General features: G+C 41.1%; 1 protein-coding gene across 1 annotated transcript in view; it reads left to right on the top strand.

Annotated features, from left to right (window-relative positions):
• Positions 1-432: 432 nt before the first annotated feature.
• The window catches only part of alk (ALK receptor tyrosine kinase), a 208,494-nt gene continuing 186,543 nt past the window's right edge, over positions 433-22,383 (top strand). The window contains exon 1 of the mRNA XM_084683172.1: positions 433-1,180. Coding sequence (XP_084539298.1) covers positions 433-1,180 — 748 coding nt within the window. The remainder of the gene's footprint in view (positions 1,181-22,383) is intronic.

The following is a 22,383-nucleotide window of genomic DNA, read 5'->3' as shown; positions in this document are numbered from 1 at the left end:
AGGAGTAAGAAATTGTATACCGGCCAGTGGATAGTTAGAGCTTGAAAAAAGAAAACGTCACGAAATCTCTTTGCTGATAAAACGGCTACTTGTACCACCACAACTGTGTAAGGAGGCTTTTAGAACCTTTGCAGCAGACCCGACTGGCATATCAATCAGAGGCCGAAAGTGCGAGTCGTTTGGAACAACCCCTTAACAAATTACATAATTTTTGGGAAAAGGATGCCACTTTCCCGATTTCACGAAGGATAGTATCAGCCAACACTATCACCAATGTGAGGCAATAGTCCCCCCTCCTTTTGCCGTGGGTGAGCACAAGCGAGAGCCTCAGAAGCCGCATGATCATCGATTCAGTCTTTGATTTTGTGCTGTGTCTGTGAAACCTAAGAAAGCGGAGAAGCAGCCTCAATAGGGAAATTATTTTATTTAAGCATGACGACCAGGATATTTTACTTGTTTATTTGGTCTGCGGCATTTTTATTTGAGCTGCAGTGCGCCTCGCAAAGGACCACCGCAGGGCTTGCGCTTTCCACCGCTGGTCTCCTCAACAGCAGCGCTGATGCTATAGGTAAAAAGGACTCCAACCAAACATACAACTCGAGACTTAAGAGGAAAAATCTCGCCGTGGATTTTGCTGTCCCTTCTCTTTTGAGGTATTACTTGGCAGAGTTTATTAAACGGCCACTCAACGGTGAATGTCTGACTGTTAACGGTTGCTACACGGTGCGTGCTAACTTAAGAATGCACTGCATACCCTTACAAAAAACAATTTCAACTTTTGTTGACCCAAAGTTGGCAGAAATCGATAGTACAGTGGTGAACAAAGGGAATTCATCTAATGCTGGACAGCTCCCCTCTCGCTTCAAACGGCCGCTGTCCAAAGTTCTGAATTTAGGCTTGACAAAAGCCAGTCGAAAATCGAATCAAGTCGTCGTGGAAATTGGGGAGGAAATAGTCAGAACAGGATGCGGGGGACTAGCTGTCTACGAGGAAACCCCTGCATTTTTCTTGGAAATGGACCTTACACGTATTTTGGAATGGTGGTTAGGTGCTGAAGGAGGGCGACTCAGAGTCCGACTCATGCCCGAAAAGAAGGCTCAGGTTCCCGGAACAGAAGACAAGTACACCGCCGCAATACGAGCAGCTGACCCCCGTCTCTTCCTTGAGATATCCTCCCGAGGTAAAATTTCAGTACCTTCATCTCTCATCCTCTAACAATCATGTTCTTTCTTCTGTCTCCACACGGGTGGACAGATACGCCCGCGCATATAAACGTCTTGTTGAGGATAAGGACATCTTCGACGGTCATTAACAGTTGGAAAAAGTTGGCTTCTTACTGCACCAATTCAGGCGTACTTTGCTGTTTGTCATAAAAAGTTTCACGGTATATTTTAGACAAAACGTGACAGTCTTTATTTTTCAAACAAATCACAATAGTAACTACATGATTTGCGCAGATTGGTGGCACTGTGGTATCGGGTTTCGATTGGTGAGGAAAAGCTTAGCGATTCCTACAGCGCCAAGGCATTCCGATTTAATTCGATTATTCAACAGTTGACATATAAATAGATAGAACACAGGTCAAGGGATTATTTTGACATAAAGGTTCACTTTGCAGTTCTTCATATACTTACATGGGACTTACATCTAATTAGTAAGACAAAATCATAGGCTATCTCATCTTCCCCCTAGAAAAACTAAGCTGGCATCTGATCTTGAAAGTTGGATTCTCTGTGGAGTGGTGTCTAATAAGGCAATGCCTCAGTAAAGAGTGTAAACAATAGGCCTATAGCCCATCAAAATGATAAAAGACCCAAATTAAACGGTGTCATTGCCAAAACACCTAGACTCCCCCTTTTGCTCGCAAGGAAAACTAAATTGACAACCTGTACCAATAGGTCAGGGATGAAAGAAAACAAGCTTCATTCTCATCCAGCACAAAATCAACTGTTATCTCGCAGAATGCTTAGTACTTAATACTCAAGGGCGCTTCCCCATTTCTTTAGCGCAGCATAATCAGCGTAATTGCTTAATCGCTTTGATGAAGGAGGTTGGCCTATAAAATGCAATGGAAACCTGTCAGATAAGCAAGGCGAACTGACTTCAGCTAACACTGATAGCACACTACCCTCCTACATTGTTTTATTCGACGCAATTTCAGCTTGCTCACTTGAATATTGAATGGCCCTTTTTTATGGAAACCATTCAAAACCACATCTCAATTATTTGAAGCCATTGGATTGATCAGTGCCTAACATCCAAATTACATTATGTCTTTTGTTGGTTGGCTGTTACGTGACTTTCCGTGTGCAGGTCGTTTCATTTAATTCTTAAGTGAGGTCTGCTCTGAAGCTTGTAGAAATTTGGAACACGTTAGGCTTGTTTGAGATCAGCCAGGTGGATGTAGCACCAATCACCGCTTGGCTTAGTTGCACGCCAGGTAGAAATGTGGTCTGACGCGTTGAGATGTCACCGATTGTCACGGTGATGCGAACCACAACAATCTCACGAGAGCGGCCGAGTCAGGCGCTGCAGTTGCTCTCCACCGCCAACCCAAGCCAACTTTATGATTGGAAACGACTTGTTGATTACTGACTGTCCGACTTTAAGTTTTTCACTTCTCTCCCCCTGCTACCGCCTTCTCTCGTCTACATTCAAGGCTAGGCAAAGCGGATCTCGAACAACCACAATCTCACACCTGTTTGCCATTACTTTATATATTTAATGATCTGTCCGAAAAGCGTGGGCGTGCTCCACATTTTTGTACTACATTGCCTACTGATAGGCCACTATGCCTGAGTTTTACAAAATCAGTGTTCTGGTTGGTTATACACACCAGAAGTACATACTTTACAAACCCAAAAGTTGAGCTTTTCTCAAAAGTTGAGCTTTTCTACAGGGATTGCATTGAAAACATAAGCACATTCATGCTATAGGGTAAACGTAGCATTAGATTGGGTGTAGGCCTACTGAGGCAGAACACTTTTGTGAAGCAGAACCAAAGCGCCATAGATACCAAGTCTGTACTCCAAAAATCATTATCAAATCTTAACTACTACAAGTCTACCTGCCTGAAGCTAACAAGTGCTTAACTCTTGAAAGTAAATCCAACCATACTTAATTACATGTTTTTTTTCACTGAGCACCGTCATCCCTATTTAAGTGAGACTTATTATAAAGTTTCAGTGGTACTGTCTGGAGGAGGTGTTAGTAAAACGTTGAATCCTGCCTCATTAACCTTGTCTCTCCGAGTACATGCTCTTGTAGAGCTCTTTATTCTTGGTGTTCTATTAGTACAAGGTGTAACAGTCCTGCCCTGGCCTAGTCTAAACAGTGTCATCTGCCTTTGGAAGTGTAAATGGTAGATATATGGGTATAAGTTGAAGCTGAGATTTAACCTCAATAGTCTTTACAATAGTAGTTTTTTATTAATGGCTTCATATGTTCTCTGTTCATTGTGTTTTGATATTTAAGTGACAGAAGTCGATGGAAAGGATTAAGACATAATCCTAAACATACATCACAGCCAAACAATGCTTTATTTCAAAAGATTATGTTTGAGGATTGTGAAACTGTTGTTTTCATCCTGTTACTTGACCTGTTTGAAAATGTACACATTTTCTTCTGGTATAGATGTAAGTTTTTTTAGCTAGATTTTAATTTTATATTAAATTTAGCTTAAGTCAAGAACTCAAATTAATTTTCAGTATTTATGAAACAAATATGAAAGAATGGATGGATGCTTGGCGATATGGACATGCATGGAGTCATAGCAACACACAGTGCAAGATGACAAAGCAGTTTATATTGATCAGAGCTACAGTTTAGGTTTATTATTCCCAGCTTGGTCCAGCATAGCACAATTCCACTAGGAAACACTGATTTATTATCTTGAAACCTTTATCAAACAAAAAAATAATATAACATATTAATTGGGTTTGCCCAATTGTCTTAATAGGCACATACTGTGCACATAACATACTAATAATAAAGGCTGGCATGATAAAGCACATGATATTTGATACTCGGACACAATAAAAAACAATGTGACACCTGTAATATTAGAATGGCAGTATTCACTGATGTACAGCAACAGTAATTGAGGGCCCTTAAAACAATATTTCGAAAATTGCAGACCTTGACAAATCTTAATAAATGTGAATTGTACTACATAGGCACATGCTGGTATTTTGTGTTTTTTTTCTACACTCAAGATGAATGGACAGAGCAAGATGGAAGCCTGCAAAGTCACATAGATGTGGAGTCACACAGTATCCCAGGGCACTGCTGGCCCCTTGGCCTGATCAATGTCTACTTGACATTTAAAGCTTGTATCAATCAGCAACTAATATGGAAATCAATGACGAGTCAAAATGACACACCAGTTCATTATGTATTTCTTTGATCGATGGATCCACGATGTCAAGCAATGACACAGTGACAAGTGACAGGATATCCCCACTGGTGTCCCCAAGGAGTTCACTGTCACCAATCAATATTTTACATAAGGCAAAACCAAGAAAAACCTTTAATTGAGATTTTTGGCCTTTGCTTGTTGATGTCTGAAAGGACAATTGGTGCCATGTTGACATTATGATTTTAATGGTTGGACCAAGAACTTTGAAACTTTAATTGAAAGGTGACCAATTACATGCTAAGCCTACTACCTCCTTCTTTAGATTGACAATTGTTTTATGGAAAGTGTTGAATGGATGTTTGAGGACTCCACTTCAGAAATATGCGGTATGTTACTTGCTTTCGAATGTGGTCAAATACATCTCAGTCAGAACATCTACCAACTCATGTTTCTATAGATATTGAGTATGCTCAGTGACTTTGCACTAGCTTAAACGCCTTGCAGTAGCAACATCTTGACAGCTTTTGTGTTCTTGGTACTTCTCTGCTGCATGACTTACGTAATTAACCATAACAAATCAGTCAGTTGGTGCAATTACAGTGTTAACCCACATACAACAATCTGCCATATACAGGGTTGCCTTGTCATTGACTGAGATTGATGGAAATCAATGCATTTTAATGAGATACCCCTTGATCCTAGCTCAATTGTTTGTGATTCAAACAGGCAGCCACCCTGTCTGTGCAATTAAATGGACCACTTTTCTCGATAAAAACTGAGGAGAAACCAAACCATTAAACTCTTTGGTCTTGATCCAAAAAACAACACTACAGTTTCTCCATTTATTACTTATATTCAGTGGATGTGGTTCAACAGCTCAGGAAATATTGGAAAGTCTAGTTTGAAAAGTATGCAAATGCATGCAGTATCGACTCCTACATCTAACCTCGCAGGGATATACAATGTTGTGAAGCCTCTCAAATAGAGAGAATGGATAAACACCTTCATCCAAACAGCAGTTAATACTCATAATTATGCTAAATCACCCTATTGGTGCTTCATGCACACGCTGCTGCTTGATACCCACATTCAAGGTGACATTGCAGCTTTTCCACTGAGTTTGTGGCCTGCGTTGTCTCCTTTCCCTCAGTTCCCTGATGTTTTAGTTATTTATGTCACTTGTTTGTGAAACTCCAAGGCTTTTTGATTAATGGTGATGTGCGTATGAGGCTGGGGTGGCAGAGTTTAGCTTAAAGCTACAGTAGTTATAAGAGGGGCATATATCAGTTGGAAATGCTGTTTTTTTCATAGATGCTCCACTTCTGCGATGCTCGGGGAATATATTGTGTCAGAATGTGGGTTTGAGAGAGAGAGAGAGAGAGAGAGAGAGAGAGAGAGAGAGAGAGAGAGAGAGAGAGAGAGAGAGAGAGAGAGAGAGAGAGAGAGAGAGAGTGTGTGTGTGTGTGTGGGGGGTCAATTTGGAATGTCATCACACAAGCAAAGACCTAGTGTTTCTATGCTGTTCTAAAGTACAGGGGCATGCAAAATCATCAATTTTCTTTTGTCCATGATCTGTCAACAACATGAACAGTCGCGTACATTAAACGCATATCACGCATAATGTAACGATAGTCTGCAACGCTGGTTGATTGGATGACCGAATTGCATCAATACATTTGTTTTTTTGTGCGCAATTTCTGCTAGAAGGCTTAGGCGGGGTGAGAAAAGGCTTAGGTGGCCCACCTAATCCTTTTCCACGCAGGAAAAACCCTGGTATGCAAGGAAAGAAGTCAGTGAATTAGATTGAAAACTAACCTATATAGCAACAGTCTAGTTCACCTTTGCTGCAATAGTAAGATGCAGTACAACAAGCACTTCACACATACAAGCCAACATGTGCACACTGATTTAGAAGTATATAATGGGATCCAATTATACAAGTTAAGTAATTGAGTATTTCACATCTTTAGCGTACAAGAGCACTACCGCCTGTGATAACCGTCATTAAGCATGAGCACGAGGGAATAGAAAAAAGGCTGTTCAATGACTGTACCCCCCATTTATACTCCCTACTCTACCCACATACATCTGCCCTTACTTGAAGAAAGGAGCCTGAGTGCTTCAAGGCCACCTCCTCGGCTCCTTTTATGATCTGTAATAGGATTGTTGAGAAGCGGGAGCGGAGCGTCATCATCACCGGACAAAACCCACTTACAGGGATCCGGTCCATTATGAAAAGGGTAAAGGAGTCGACGAGAGGGCACCTCTTCAACCAGGCAGCTCGTCTTTTGGGAACTTTGGATGGGTAAGGGGTTTGAGACGGAGAATAGGAATGCCCGAAAGAGGCGAGTTGTGGAACTGGAGGACCCTATTTGGGCTAAGCTGAGCAGAAGGGGACGGTGGGGTGCATGCCCCCATGTGCTCATTGACGCGGTGAGGTTCAGAGTATGTTGAGGTGGAACCCCTTCCGCTGGGCTTGTGAGGTCTGAAGACAGTGGGACTCTGCGGTTGTTTTGGAACTCTAGACAGTCGGCTTATCTTCTCGGTTGGAGTGCCAGAGAGTGTACTCAGCGTGGAGAAGTCTTAACTTTTACTGTGTATTCAGTTTTTTTTTTTTTCTTTACTGTTGCAAAGCATGATTCCAAAGTCATTAGGCTCTCTCCTCACTCATGACAGCGCAGATTATTTCTACAGAATTACGGAAGTAAATAAATGAAGATGGTCTGCATGACATTCATTGTTTGCTTGTTTGGATAAACAATGCATCATCAATCACTGCCTCCTCCTGTTTATTTGTTGTCTTTCACTATTTGGTCCCTGGGAAATAGTTTTAGATTGATAGTTGTTTATGCAATTTCTTTGTTTACTATCCCCTAAAGAAATACATTTGAGAAGTTTGAAGAGGATTTTTTAGTCCTTCCCCTGTAAAGCTACAATTCTCATTTGACATTTTATTAATTTAGCAGAACCATTTATCCAAAGTGATATACAAATATTTCAAAATAGAAAGTACAATAGAAGATTAGAACTGCACTTCTATAGTATTTTGGTGGTCAGTCTCAAGTAATAGTCTGTATCTGCCAGGTGCAGCAATACATTGCATGCTACACAATGTAGTCCATATCAATGAAGTGATATGTCTACCAAATTGTGTACTACAATTGTGTCCTCTGCAGCACACCTATTAACCCAGTTACCCATTACTGGACTTAACTACTCTATAAATTCCATCAAATTATTTCACCAGATTTAAATGACTAATTGAGAAATAAAGAAGGTCCCTGTGTCAGTGTCCACCAGGGCGCACTGGGGTGCTTTTAAGCACCTGGACTTCCTGTCACTGGCCGTGCTGGAACCAGAGAACTGGAACTGGCATCCGCATCAGCACTGCAACATGGGAAAACTCAACAGCACTGCTGTTTTGCCCATTGCCAGCTGGACGACTCCGGGGGTGACCTTGCTTGCTTGCACCAAGTCCATGGAATCAGCTCCAGTACTGGTCCCAGCCACTCCAACCTTCCACCCCCCTCCCAACCATATAGCCCAGCCTTGCCTGTTTTTCCTCTTGCACTAAATGGGAAAAGAGGGGTAGTGAGAAAGAAAAAGAGAGAGAGAGAGAAAGAGAGAGAGAATAGAATTCTGGCAGTGACAGGGCAGAGAAACAGTCATCCAGTAAAAAGCGTTGTCCGTGATAGGATTTAGCTTTTTGCCAATACGCAATTTGTTGACCACCATATGACGAAAAGGATGTCTATGTGTCTTGCTGTGATAGCATCTGCTGTAGTCAGAATGAACAGGCACAACCAGTGCATGTCAAAGAAGTCTAACATACTTTCTGTTCTTATATGTAGAGTTTAAGCTGACAGAGATGAGAGAGGTTTTAAATTAGCTTTGAACCTAGGCTCTTTGAGAAGGCTAGGAAAAACTGGAAGAAACCATGGCTCGGTGTCCGTGTGTTCAGTTTCTTGAAGTGTATGACTCTATTCTAATAACTAAATATGTTAAAAGTAAGAGTTCATGGAATTATAGGGAGATTTCTGGTAAAATTACAGTAATATAAATTCATTATAGTTAAGTGATGTATTTTTTAAATCTGACCGTACTATTCAGTTTTTCAAAAGATATTTTCCGACACCTGTGAAAGAAATGTTGGGCTTATGTATGTAAAATTAAATGTGTCTTAAATAAGGTTTGAATTGTAAACCTCTATGTTCGTTGGTAAGACACATTTGCTTTGACAGCTCTTGCTTTTACAGGAAGGGGAGATCGTTAAGTTGAGTTCAAAGGATCGTAAGGTGTTGCTGATGACTTGGGGGTTTGTTTGTGGTCAATTTAGGTTGAATTAACTCTTGAATAGAAGGACCCTTCCAAAAGGGACAGTTGCCCATTTGGGGTAGATGCCTCTTGGAGCTTTATGTCTGCCTGAGTTGGACACGTGAAGTCTGGAGATGTCAGGTCTGAGTGCCTTATCAACTGGGATGTAATGTGTTAATAGTATGTGATGTTTATATTGATAAATTGTATTCTTAGGGAGTGAGCCAATGACAGAAGAGACATGGAACAACTGCATGTCTGTATGGTGATTGTGGATGGACCAATGACTGCTGAGAACTGTGTGCTATAAAATAGTCTGTTGAAGGATGTTCTTGGGGGTCCAGGGCCATCAGCTGGGTAGTGCTGGTGGGCTGGATTCTCCGGTTCCATTTTAGAATGCTGGATGGAGCTGGATGGAATTGTCTTTGTGTTATTGTCTTGTGTTTGTGTGTCTGATGGTTACGTTGGTAACGTTATTATGGATACGTCATACTTCAAATAAACATAAACATGTTTATACTTTACCCAACTTCAGCTTAACGATTGATTCTCTTCAAAACTTTCATGACACACCCATGCTGCCATAAAATGTGCCTTTTTTAACACTTTAGAGGGGAGCTGTTCAGTGAGGGGTCCCCTCCTATAAATACAGAGCTAATGGAACACTCAATTAAGCACTCTTGGCTCAAGAAAGTATGCTTAGAATAATAGTAAAATACAATTTTCACAACCTATATCAGTGGCAATCAGAAAGGGGTTTTATTCGCCATGAAAGTTTGCTCAGACAAGGAATTTACTTTGGCAGGAAGGTGCATATAATAAACATAAAGGAAACTTAGATATGTGGTCCAACTATACTAAAGGAACAAAGTCTAACTAATACTAAGGGGATTTAGAATAAAAAATATAAATAAAATATAAAGTAGCCAAATAATTTACAATACAAATAGTACAAGAGATAAAAATGGTACAAGAGATGCAAATAGAGCAAATTGCAATGTGTCAAGGTGTCATTGTGCAGGTTGTGATTAAAGTCAGTGTGAGCCCTTGGCCTTGGTGTACCTGGCCAATTAAGTAACTTTTGGGGGATTCCAAAACAGGAAATATTAAGTTACTATGCTGTTGTTGGAGGTTCATTTGAGAACATGCACCAGTACAGCTTGAAAAAGAATAGCCTTGGTCCCTCAACCTTAGTAGTCACAGCCTGAGTTTATGTGGAGCGACTGCTGTGACATGACCAACGAGTAGTACCCTGTGGCCGGGGCACTGGCCCCTTCCAAAGTGGGCAGGCAAGAGCAACTAGAGCTAATGACCTCAAAGGATGGAGGGGTGTCTCTGTCTGAGAGGCAGCTGTAAATCCAATCATTTCTCATACCACTTTCCTTTGGAATGCTTTGGCCCAAGCTGTTCACTGATCCAGAAGTCACATGGTCCTTATCTTCAACTGAAGGTGCACCGGATCTGATACAGACCTTTTGTGGGATCCCCAAGTCGACAAATGCTCTCACACCGCATATCAAGTCACAGATGTCTACATTTTACATCCATTGTCACTGGCGTGATCGTAGAACGACGATGAACATAATCACTGTAATCCTGAAAATGTTCATACGATGTCGGAGTGCGCTTATTTCAATGTACTAGCATCACAGCTTGGAGGGGGTCGTTCATGGGTTCAGGGATATGAATTGGCTGGTCTGCTACGGATCATTCATCTCCTCCCGTTTACTGCTTTAGTATTGAGCAGGGCTCTATCAGGCTTCTGATGAATGCCAGTCGGCTGCTGGAGCCACAATAAAAAACAAACAAATGAACAGAAGCGGCCAAATTAATGGCCGTGACCATCCGGGAGGCTAGCCCTGGCTTTTACTCTGATTAAACATAGGCCATCAGAGGGGAAGAGGCCATTAGAGATTGATTGTATTCGCTATATAGCAGTTCCCCCTTGGAGAAAGACATGGCTGTGGACAAGGGGGGAGATTTCCTTCTTTTCTTTACCAAAAATGTAGCTATGTGCCAATTTAAGTTGAGTGAGGGCTTTGATTGTGGCGAGAAATGGTCTCCACTGAGTGACAAAGACAAGTTGGTTCTTCGGTATTGTACCCAAAGAACGTTTGTGGGGTTGCTGTTCAAATGACTATAGGAACACACTTTTTTTCCATTGTTTTCATAAATCGGGAAACATAAATGTCTCCATATGTACATTTCACAAGGATCTGAGGCCTACCGTGGCTGAAGAGTAAACACTATTTAATGGCAACCTTTAATTATATGAACTATAATCATAATCAGTATTGTAGCAATAATGATAATATTACTGCAATCTTATACATAATCCAGTCGTGCATAGTCCTAACCTAAGCCAACATCTGTATAGTTCCACCGAGGTTTGCCCCCTGGTTAGATGGCACCTGGCACACGTAAGTCTTGAAGTCACCATTCACCATGGAAACCTTTTATTTGCCAACGTGCTCCTCCTGTCAACCCCCTGGAGAGAGAATACAGAAGACAGTTGAAGTGTGACGTCCACTGGGGACTTGGTATTTGACATATGTGAAGTTGGGAGAGATTGCGGAGATTTGTGCATTGATCCGAGCACTAGCACCAGCTCCTCTAAAGGCAGAGCTCATTTGAATAAAGACGTGGTATTTTGAACTGCAGTACAGACCCATCAAAGGGGTCAAAGACATCTCCACAGGGAATATAGACGAGGATCAAGAACCACAGGGGACAGCAGAAGGACGAAGAAACCCATCTGAATGACAAATGAAAGTTATGCAAGTGGTCAAGATTAGGGGGTGTAAGATTAGCGATAAAGGCAGGAACATATGGTGGCGTAGTCCATCAGAGGAAGCCAAAGAGAATAAGTTGGATAGAGTTTTATCTTATACCTTTTTAGTGTAATTCCAATAAAGGACCATTATAAGTAAAGGAGCAGGAACGACATAACTGGTGGAATGGATAATAAGGCTACATGCTTGGGTTGTACATGAATCATTTCAGCTAATAACAAGTCTCGGATATATTTAATATCCTGCCAGAAATAAAATGCCTTATTTAGTACAAAATGTTTGCCTATAGAGATGTTTCCAGGGCTTTACATTGACTCTGAACCCCACAGCATCTTTCTTCATACTATGTGTTTGATTTGGCCTAAAACTGAGGACAAGTTCTGCGAGGTACAGAAGCCCTCTATCCAATGTCTGACTTTAGTGTTTTTTCGCCAGTTAAAATACAGTTCAGGTAACATTAGAGAGCACTTTCTCTGTCACTTTGCCATAAATTCGCTGTAGACCAAGACAAGGCTCTTATCACTAAAAGGTCATAAACTTGCTCAAGGGGGCTGTTAAGCCTGTCCTCTCACTCTTCATGCTGATCTTCCCTGGCTGTGCCAACACATCAGAGAACCCCCCCCCAACCCCTCAAAAAAGAAGAAGAAAATACCGTAGTAGCTGTTTCCCTAGAAATGTCTTGTAGAAATGTGCTTATGAACCGCACAAAAAAACAAATAATTTTTCTAATTCACTATGTATTCCAAGAAAACAATATAATAACTATTGGCGTTTGGTCAAATCAACACTGCTACAGTAACTACCATTATTTAGGAATCAGTGTCGAAAAGTAAACCATTTAGCAGACTTGTTAAAGTGAGTTATTGCCTCACGTTCAATGTATGCAAAAGATGTATGCCAGAGTTTTAAAAAGAACAAATCCATTCCTCCTCAAATCTTGACTCTGCGGGAACTCAATGATGACTTACATTTCCCCAGCATTATCTCCCATCTGACAGGGTTACTAATGGATGACAGTTTAAACTGCTGCCGTTTCATCGATGGTCAGGTCTTTTTTGTCGTAAAACAGCAATGGACATGATTTTTAGTTCCTATGTAATAATAACCTCAGAAAAGAGCTATCAGGCCTATAGCAAAAACTTTCTTAAACTTTAAGGCCCAGTTTCCCCGACATGGATAAAGCCTAGTCCTGGACTAAAAACCTTTTCAATGGAGATCTTCATTGAATTGTTCTCTTACTTTAGGACTAGGCTTAATCCATGTCTGGGAAACTGGTCCTACGTCATACCTTTCCAGCTCTGGTAAACCAATGCATTTTAAGACTTTCATAATTGTACTTGTTATACAGTAACATGACTAGAATATCCTAAATGTCTTATCTTAAATGCATGTGATTATCAGTAACATGGCAAATTGTATATATACAATAAATTCTGAAGTTATATTTCCCCTTTCTTTAAGCTTTTTATTTGTAGAAATAATCCAACCAAATACATTTCTCTTTTTGCATAATTTAATCTATAATTTGACCTATAATTTCATAGCAGAACCATTTACTTGCTTGAACATTAATGATGAAAATGGACAAGACATTGGATGCCATGTCTTGAAACTGCATCTTTGCCTGGTTTGTTGGATCGTTTCACCTGCATGTCAAGTGGAATGATAAAGGTTTCATTGCATGAGTCTGCTCAATTTGATCGGAGAGACGGTTTCTGAGAAACATCTGACAGATGCTTGCTTGATGCTGCTACAAAGCATGATCTTGCTGTTCCAAACGCACACACACACACACAGACCTTTCAACTCTGCAGGCGGTCCAATTGCATTTGAGAAATAGCGAGTGTGGTGTGTCTAATGAAGAGTTACATCTTGACAGTGAGCGATAGGAAACAGTCAAAACACAAAATGGAAAGATGAAAATAACTCTACACACAAGCTTATATCCAAAGACACGTTGTTAACACAGTCATCATGTTAGTTTGGTACAAAATCCACAATTATTTTAGAAAGGTAATTAAGACATGAAATAAAGAGGCAATGGAGATATAGATATTATGGAGGAGCCAATGACAGTGGGTGGAGTAATGAACATGATTAGCTTGCCACTTGTTCAATTTATCTTCCCCTTGTTCAGGTTCTTCAGACCCTGTGGTAGAGAACAGTGAGCCTCTGTTCATAGATTCCTTTCATTTCATTTCAACATTAGCAAAGAAAACAACGACCTCATTGATCTTCAAAACACATTTGTCCTGTATAACGTAGTCTTTTCACAATAACACCAAAAATCACTGACCAATATACCGGGAAATCAATACACCCCAGTCAAGCATATTAGAATGGTGTCAAAAGCTTGTGTTCCACATCAACATGCCTCAGTCTCCCTGAAGACATTGAATTAATTAGGCACCATATCATTCCAGTCATTCTGAGGCCTTTGTCTGTTTTCTGTCATCTGCTCTTCCTTGAGAAACTCCGGTCATGTGATGTTAGTAGTGTACATTAGACTGCCTTTGTGCTAACATGTGCATTCATCCATTTAGGATGCAATAAACCATGATGCAAGAAAATGCCCTTTTTGAATTTCCACAATCCAAATGTGATGTATTGTGCGAGGACATGAACAGGCAAGTACAAAATGTGTAAAAGTGCCAAATAATGTGGCATCAGTGACAATTTAACAATGGAGGATATGAGAAAGTGTCCTTCGAATAAGCGAGATAAGCGCATCAGTGGGGGTCCCAGGCCTTCTTGATGAGGTCAGCTGCAGTCTGGAAGAAACTGTTTGTTGTGGCTTGAGGTTTCGGTTCTAGTGGACCTTAGAGTGGTTCAAAGAGATTGTGTCTAGGATGGGAGGGGTCAGCAACAATCACAACTTGCCCGTCTCAGGGCCCAAGAGGCATGCAGGTCCTAGAGGGATCGCAGGTTGTAGCCAATCACCCTCTCAGCAGTTCCAATGAGCTGGTGGGGAATCTAAACATGTACCACTGTCTCTGTGGGGTCTATTGACTCACCAAGAGCTATTGTTATGATTTAATTTACAGTGTGAAAGAGAAAAAGGCTACTATGAATTCCAAATTTGCCGTCATTGGAATTTGACTACTTGTCAAATGTTAATTAACAGCAAACAAAAGCCCTCAAAACTGGGAAATATATTTAGAATTAGAATGCTCTGGTAGAGGACAGTATGCGCACACACACACACACACACACACAATTAGAAACAAAAATATAAACGCACAGATTTTGAAGTATAAATATCCGAGGCCGTGGCTCTTAGAGGAAAGGTCCCTTTCTGGAACAACAGCAGCAATTCCACACAGCTTGTGTGTGTGTGTATGTGAGAGAGAAAGAGACAGCGAGAGGATTTGGGACAGAATCCTGGCATTAGGGTGTAAAGAGAATCATTTTACCCTCCAGAGGGTCTGAGAGGGACATCAAAGCCATGCAAATAGACTGTGTGTGAAGTGTGGGTATCGATTTGGACCCATACTGAGTAAAAAGGCTGTGTGTTGGTGTTTGTTTGCATCCACATCTGGTGTTTTCTCGTGTGCGTGAGAGAGTGCATGTGTGTGTGTGTGTGTGCATGGCTTTGTTTGTGTACATGTGGGCCGGTGTTGGTTTCTACTTGCCTGGAGGGTAGTTAAAGATGCCCTAAAGGTCAAACAAGCTGCAGTATGCAAGCTCTAGACGTTCATAGATCTCTTCCTGCCCAGAAGCGTAAAGTTGTGCATGTTGCATGACAAAGAGGCATTGATACCCGTTGTCTCCAGTGCACATGTGGGATTTCAGCCACAGACAATATATTTACATTGAATTAACTCAATCTTATAGGATTGGGGATCTCTATCACCCTGTTTAATAGAATATAGCTCCTGTATCTTTTCTTAGTCATATGAGATGTAGAACTACATCAGTTTTAGGCAAAAGTTTGGCCACCCCTGGTAAAAATCTGACTGTGATTACTGTGAATAACTAAGCAAGTAAAAGATGAACTACATTACATATGGTCATTTAGCAGACGCTCTTATCCAGAGCGACTTACAGTAAGTACAGGGACATTCCCCCAAGGCAAGTAGGGTGAAGTGCCTTGCCCAGGGACACATCGTCAAACCAGTGACCTTTTGATTACGAGCCCGATTCCCTATCCGCTCAGCCATCTGACTCCCCGACCTGATTTCCAAAAGGCATAAAGTTAAAGATGACACATTTCTTGAATAATTAAAATGTCAAATTAACAAAAGGTCTGGGCACCCTGCATGGTCAGTACTTAGTAACACCCCCTTTGGCAAGTATCACAGCTTGTTAACGCTTTTTGTAGACAGCTAAGTCAGTAAAACTATTCTTGTTTGGGGGATTTTTGCCCTTTCTTCCTTGCAAAAGGCTTGTAGTTCTGTGAGATTATTGGGCCATCTTGCTTGCACGGCTCTTTTTAGGTCTATCTATGGATTTCTGATTATGTTTAGGCCGGAGGACTATGAGGTCCATGGCAAAACCTACATCTCGGCTCTCTAGAGATCCCCCCCAAGCTGGACAGTTATTCTTTTCATGAAATTCAACTATGTACTCTGCGGACGTTGGTGGATAAATCCCCGATGTCCCTCGTGTGTTGATGGTGTCCTTGAGCAAGACAGTAAGCCCCACGTTGCTCCTGATGTGCAGGCCAGCACCTTCCATGTCGCCGTTGGTGTGTGAATGGGTGAACGATGGGCAAAATGTAAAGTGCTTTGGGTGAGCCATGAGGTGCTGTTAAAGGCGCTTTTATAAATGCAGTTCATTTACCATTTAACTATTGACAACCTTGTGAATTCAAGCGCTGAACATCTTCTCGACATTCGGTTAAGCTCGCTCGACCACTTGATCAGTTTGATACTTGTACGGAAGAGGTAAATATAACTGGGTGTCATTTGCATAACAAGGGGTGAGATTTTTTTTTTTTTTTTGACAACATGGCCAAGAGGGAGCATTAAAAATAGAACATAATATGGGTCTCAGGATCAAGCTGTGTGAGAACCCCCGTTATGTGAACAGCACAAGGAGAACTTCCAACTTTTACTCCCAGAGAAAGTTCCCCTTGAGAGATACAAAGTGAGCCCCTGAAGTATGGCGTCAGAGAGACATGTATAACTGGCGCACGGCGCACGGCGCACGGCGCACGGTGTTTGGCGTAGCACTAAGGTTGAAACAAACAAAAATAAAACGTTTGTTTCTGCTGGTCCTCCTTTATCCTCAGTCACTATATAAGCAATGGAGCTATGGAGGGAAATGCAAAGGGATATAAGAAAAGTATTCCCAAAATATCAGCGCACATGTAAAGCTGCATGTACAATACCTGTGCCATGTGCAATGTTTTAATAGAAGATTTGTTTTCACGCACAATGTGGAAAACAGATAAGACTTTTAAGGATTATCATTGTGCATCTAGAAGATCATTTTTATTCTTAAAACATCCTCCACTTACACACTGATGACAGTAAGTAGGTTTTGACATTTTAATTTGTTTAGACTTAGAAGTATTTTGGTATAAAATGATATAAATGTATTCTTACTGGGGTAACTGATACTCTACGTACTTTAAATAGTTTATGTATATGATATTTCCTATGAATTCTTCCAGTATAGTAACAGCATATTATTATCAGTCTACTGGGAACACTCTATAGCTGTTTTTCCTCCTGTTTGCATCTTGGCTGGGGGCAAGAACATGACAATTTGCCTGACGCTCTCCCTCAATGCTCTGGGATGCTGCTGGGAACCCTGGGAGATGTAACATTTGAGGGGCCTTTTCCAGATGGCACACACACACACACACACACACACACACACACACACAAACACAACCTATCCATTTGCACACACTTGAAGTAGTTGACACTGTAACATACTCTCTCGCTCTCTCTCTCTCTCTCTCTCTCACACACACGCACGCATGCATATGTATTCTGGGAAAGAAAATTGTCCTTGCTGCACTGTGTTCGCGTAACATTGAGGAGGTTTGGAAACATATGCCCAGTGTGCATCAAAGACAGTAAAAGGCCCTGCCTTGGTATTTGAATCCACTCCTGTGGGGTCCTTAATGCCAGGGCAGCCAAGACACAAGGCCACAAGGATGATTCATCATCTCTCACACCATAGAAAGAAGAGGTCTCCAAGGGAGTGGGAGTTTTTAATGTGTTTTAGGGCCTCTTAAGTCATGAGGCCACTTCTCAGCCTCTACTGAGGTTGGGAAATATCAGGGCAAGCACACATATACACACTCACTCGCAAACACAAGCACACACATACACACTCACTCAAAAACACAAGCAAGCTTTACTCTCGCACTCAACGGTTTTGGGCCATACATCACTGGCAGTGCTGTCGTCTGCCGCCACCAGGAAATTGATGCTAATGCAATTAGCTCTGTTGCCTTCATTCCAGCTCACTCTAAACACACTGGAACAGGAGGAATGTGTGTATGTGTGCAGATGAGGGATAAACAGATCTCTGGATTTAATTAGAGAAGGGGCGGTTGTTGGAAATGGGCTTAAAACACCGTAAAATTATCCATATTTCATGAGTGACCAATGGCGTTGCAATTGCATACTCAACATATTTTGAAGTATTAATGTCACTGCATGTTGCTACATTTTCCTAAATGTCAATGATGACGCCAGCACATAGGCCATATGGTAGGGTATACAGCACTGCACATTAAGAGGAGTTTAAAACCTGTGAAGGATGTGAATACTAACTGGTTAAATATCGGCACAGCTCATAGTAAAAAGAGAGTGTTCACTTACAATTGATGATCACTGCTGTCATGTCAATCAAACAACTGCATTTATTAAAATCTAAACATGAAAACATAGAATCAGCGCTGTGCGATGAGGGTGCAGGAATCTGCCATGGTTGATTCATGTTGATGATCAGTAACCATCAAGGCCCTGGCAACATTTTGCACCGTTACTCAAAATCTTCACTCTTGATACTGCAACGTTACGATGTGTAATTTCACATAGAAGCTCTAAAACCACACATTAAATATCATTTAAACCTAGTGCCCTTTCACTGCCCAGTGACATTCTATCCTTTCTCACTGCTCAGAAAAAATAAATAAAAATGAAACACGCAAAAACCACCACCTTTCCCCCCATCTTTATTTAACTTGCCAAAAGAAAAGACCAAAGCATAGTCATAATTTAAGAAGCTTATCTGAAAACAGTGCTCTCATCATCACATCAAGAATCCAGGACATCTGTTGAGGTGATGTCTTTATAGTGGAAGCTGTCTGCTGTCGACACTGGATACTGGTCAGTCAGTGACTTTCTGTCCTCAAATAGTTTTGATGACTTCACAATGTCTCCATGAACACTCCCTATGGCTATAACAAACTGTGCGGTTTGGCTATGTCTGTGTGTGCATGAGCACTTGTGTACATGTCTCATGATAACAGAAAAATGGATTATGTGTGAAGGCAGAGGGTGGGATAGGGTGGGTTTGTAACATCAATGTGTCCTATAACCTCCCCTGTGGACACGGGCTGATCCCGGTCCCAACCTTTGCGATAAATGGACCTCGAGGCGAGAGATATTAAATCCCCTTCACTGGGTAAAGGAAGTAAGAAAGAAATCAGTAGTATTCTATTTGTTTGTGTGACCTGCAGTATCTGTGTCACCAAACACCATCTGTGTTTTTGTCCTTCCATTTGAGCATCCTTGTGTTCCAGACTTCTGGTTTAGCAAATGGTTGTGTACATTTTGATGTTTTGTAAGGAAGTGCTAGATCATTCATATGGAATATTACAGAAACGCAGAATTTCTGTTACATCGCCTTCAAAAAAAAGTCATAGAGACCTATGTGTTTATTTGTGACATACTGGCATTTGCAGAGATATCAGCAAACAAGCAATAACTTGATATGTTAATGTGTCAGTGAATAACTTGTTACTGAATAATTCGGTAGCAAGCAAATCAAAGAAGGTATTAGGGTATCTGCACAGCTGCAAATGCAGTTGAAAATTAAGTGGCTAAATCCACAAGTCCATATTAAAAAAACGAATTTGTGTTTAAATGACACATGCACATGACCAATAGTGTATTATCCAATAAAAATAAATGATTGAGTTCTTAAGTGTGTGTGAATTATGTAAATTTGCACCGCTTGATCCTACATGTAGTAAGTGAGGGAATAAGGATATTTAAATCCTAACCTGGGAGCGTGTGTGTTTTACAGAAAGTGGATGAGTCACAAGTGATTACAAGGGTTAGTAAGCACCCAGCCAATCAGTGTTCTTAGAAGTCAGCTAGTCTCCCTCTCTACCAGAAACAGAATCAAATGATTTGATAGAGACCTCAACTCTTACTACCCAAACCCTCAACGACGGACACTTCAAAACTGTCTATGACATCCATCATTGAAAGAAAGAGAATCTAAATAAGAAACCTTTTTAGTTTTTAATGACAAATTAGTATTTGGGAAGCATTCCACTGAAGGCAGATGGGAATCTTGCCCTTATGACGAAATTGGATGCGATAACTATCCTCAAATGTTTTCCTCTGAAGTGTAATTCACACTGACTTCCTTGTCCTTGCTCGTTCAAACGAAACAATTTCAGTTGTCTCAAACGCTAACATGACTTCTTTTATTGGCGTGCTTCGATTGCAGAGTTAAACAACCATTTAAGCAGCCATTGTGAAATGGCCGTCTGGAGATGCGGCGATAGGCAGGTGCTTCTTGAATACCGCTGCATTGATGGAGCTCACTTATCTGCCTCTTAATTAGGAAATTAGGAAAGCTATGTGTGTCGTGGGAGAGTGGGGGGAATTTCTGAGCAATCACTGACTGTGCTTTTGAGACAGGTTGAATGATCAATACGTGCCAATGTCAGTCAACAACACATCAACATAGCCTGATAGCTTAAACAGCATTGTATGACACATCATTATATTACTGTACGCTTCTTTGTGGTGTCTGAGAAATCAAGGCCCCAACTTCTGTGCAGTCCCAGACAACAATGTTTGAGTTACAGCCACTGAAGCTAGGGGGAATAAGCAGTGTGATGCCTCAAGCTAGGAGCTTGTGGTACACCGTACTGGTCCAGAGAATCTTTTGTAAATTTGTAATGCATGTTGATGTACACCTCAGTATCTGGGTTACCGTTTGTCCACACGGCTTGTGAGGTAATCCAGTGGATTCAAGAAATCCATCAGATTCTCTGTAAAACAGGGTGGATTAAGAGTAATTTCAAAAGAGGTGTGTGGCAAAACTCAACTGGTTTGTAAAAGAAGGCCCTTCTCTTGCTTAAGAGTGACCGTTGGAAGACAAGTCCATCGGGGAGTCATCACGATCAGTCTGGTTATGTTGGCAAGATTTATGCTTGTGTCATTTGTAAACCAACACTTTGGCACAGCAATCTTAGATTGATTTGACTGGTTAGAATACAATTTTTTAAAGGCGAGAGTCATCCAGTGGTTTAAACACACATGGCAAAAATATCCTTCTCAGCAAAGGATTTTATTCTTCATGTCTGCTGAGTAGTGGCGCTTGAGCAGAGGCTAGCTATGATGGCAGTCTGATGCGTGGTCTGGGGCCATATGTTAAATGCTACTCAGTCAAATTGGGAGGACATCAAAGTGGAAGACACCTACGAATCCTTTACTCCTTTGGATCATGTGAAACACAACAAATGAAACGCATGGCTTGGACTCCACAGAAAACATTTGACCCCAAACTTTATTTGTGTATGAAAATATAATATACATACAATGTACATATGCATTCTCTACAAAACGTACACTATGAGCATTTTAAAACTACTGGTAACTAGGGTGCAAACTTAATACTTGGCAAGTTATCATTGGGAAGTTGATTTAACTTCAGATGTTGCTACAGATCCCTCTTGAGTAACATGGGTAGTTGCAGCCCATGCTGTGCACTCCATTTCTCCATCTTGTAGCTTTGGGAAGCACTTCCTCCCAAAGACTCCTTCTGGGAATGATTCAACCCCCAACTCTCCCCTCCTCCTTCCCTACATGAAGCGCATGTTGGTTTAGAGGAAGAGCCATGGCACTTTCAAAAATACTTTTTCCCTCAGTACCGTTCTGGGCAAAGATATGCAAGTTTGGAACATTTGTGCTTGTCTCTCACACTTAAGTCAATGAAGATTTACAGCTGCCAATATTTTCTTTGAAATTACACAGATTAAAAGAAACATTGGAATCTCCCCAGTGTTCACTTCATCGGTAACTAAATATGTCCTTGAGTAGCTTTGCCAGCTAACTTTCCGACACATAGGGAACAGACTGTACTTCGCAATAAAGAAGGATATGTGCACCTTGAGGGAATATCTGGAAACAAGCATCCTCGTTTTGACTTATCTCCACAATAAAGGTGTAAGCAAGCACAACACAAACATCACAAACACAATAGAAATCTGGGGCAAAGATTTAATTGAATGTGTTTCAGGTAATATACGCCTCTCTGTGTTCTCACACCAAACAATATTATCTAGCTGGCATTGTGCCCGGCAGTCTGGTTCAGTATATAACAGTGCTGGGAACTCTGCCATAGTGGCCAATCTTCATTTAATAATAGGTTGGCTATGTGATCTGTAACAAGGTTGTTAATCCACTCCAAATCTGTTTTTATTCTGGGTTGGAAGAGACAATTAACAAACTAGCATGCAGATTTTGATGCTTAGTCTAATTTCCTGTCCAGAGGGCAAACCGACAATGAGAGCTTTGTCTTTGTTTAAAGGGGCGGTGTCTATGTTCCCATGAGCACTCTTGCCTCCAAAAATCGTGCTGTATCTGATTTTGTGTTACAGTCAACTATGGTTCATCATCACACAATTATAACCCTCTTTCTTTGCGCTAATGATCTCAACTTGACTTTCCTGTGACCCCCACATACAATGTAGACTGGGAGTGTTCAAATTTC

Source organism: Hypomesus nipponensis, chromosome 3 (assembly GCF_054491055.1).
Source record: "Hypomesus nipponensis isolate SF chromosome 3, ASM5449105v1, whole genome shotgun sequence".
Lineage (NCBI taxonomy): Eukaryota > Metazoa > Chordata > Actinopteri > Osmeriformes > Osmeridae > Hypomesus > Hypomesus nipponensis.
This window is presented reverse-complemented; position numbering and strand designations above follow the sequence as displayed.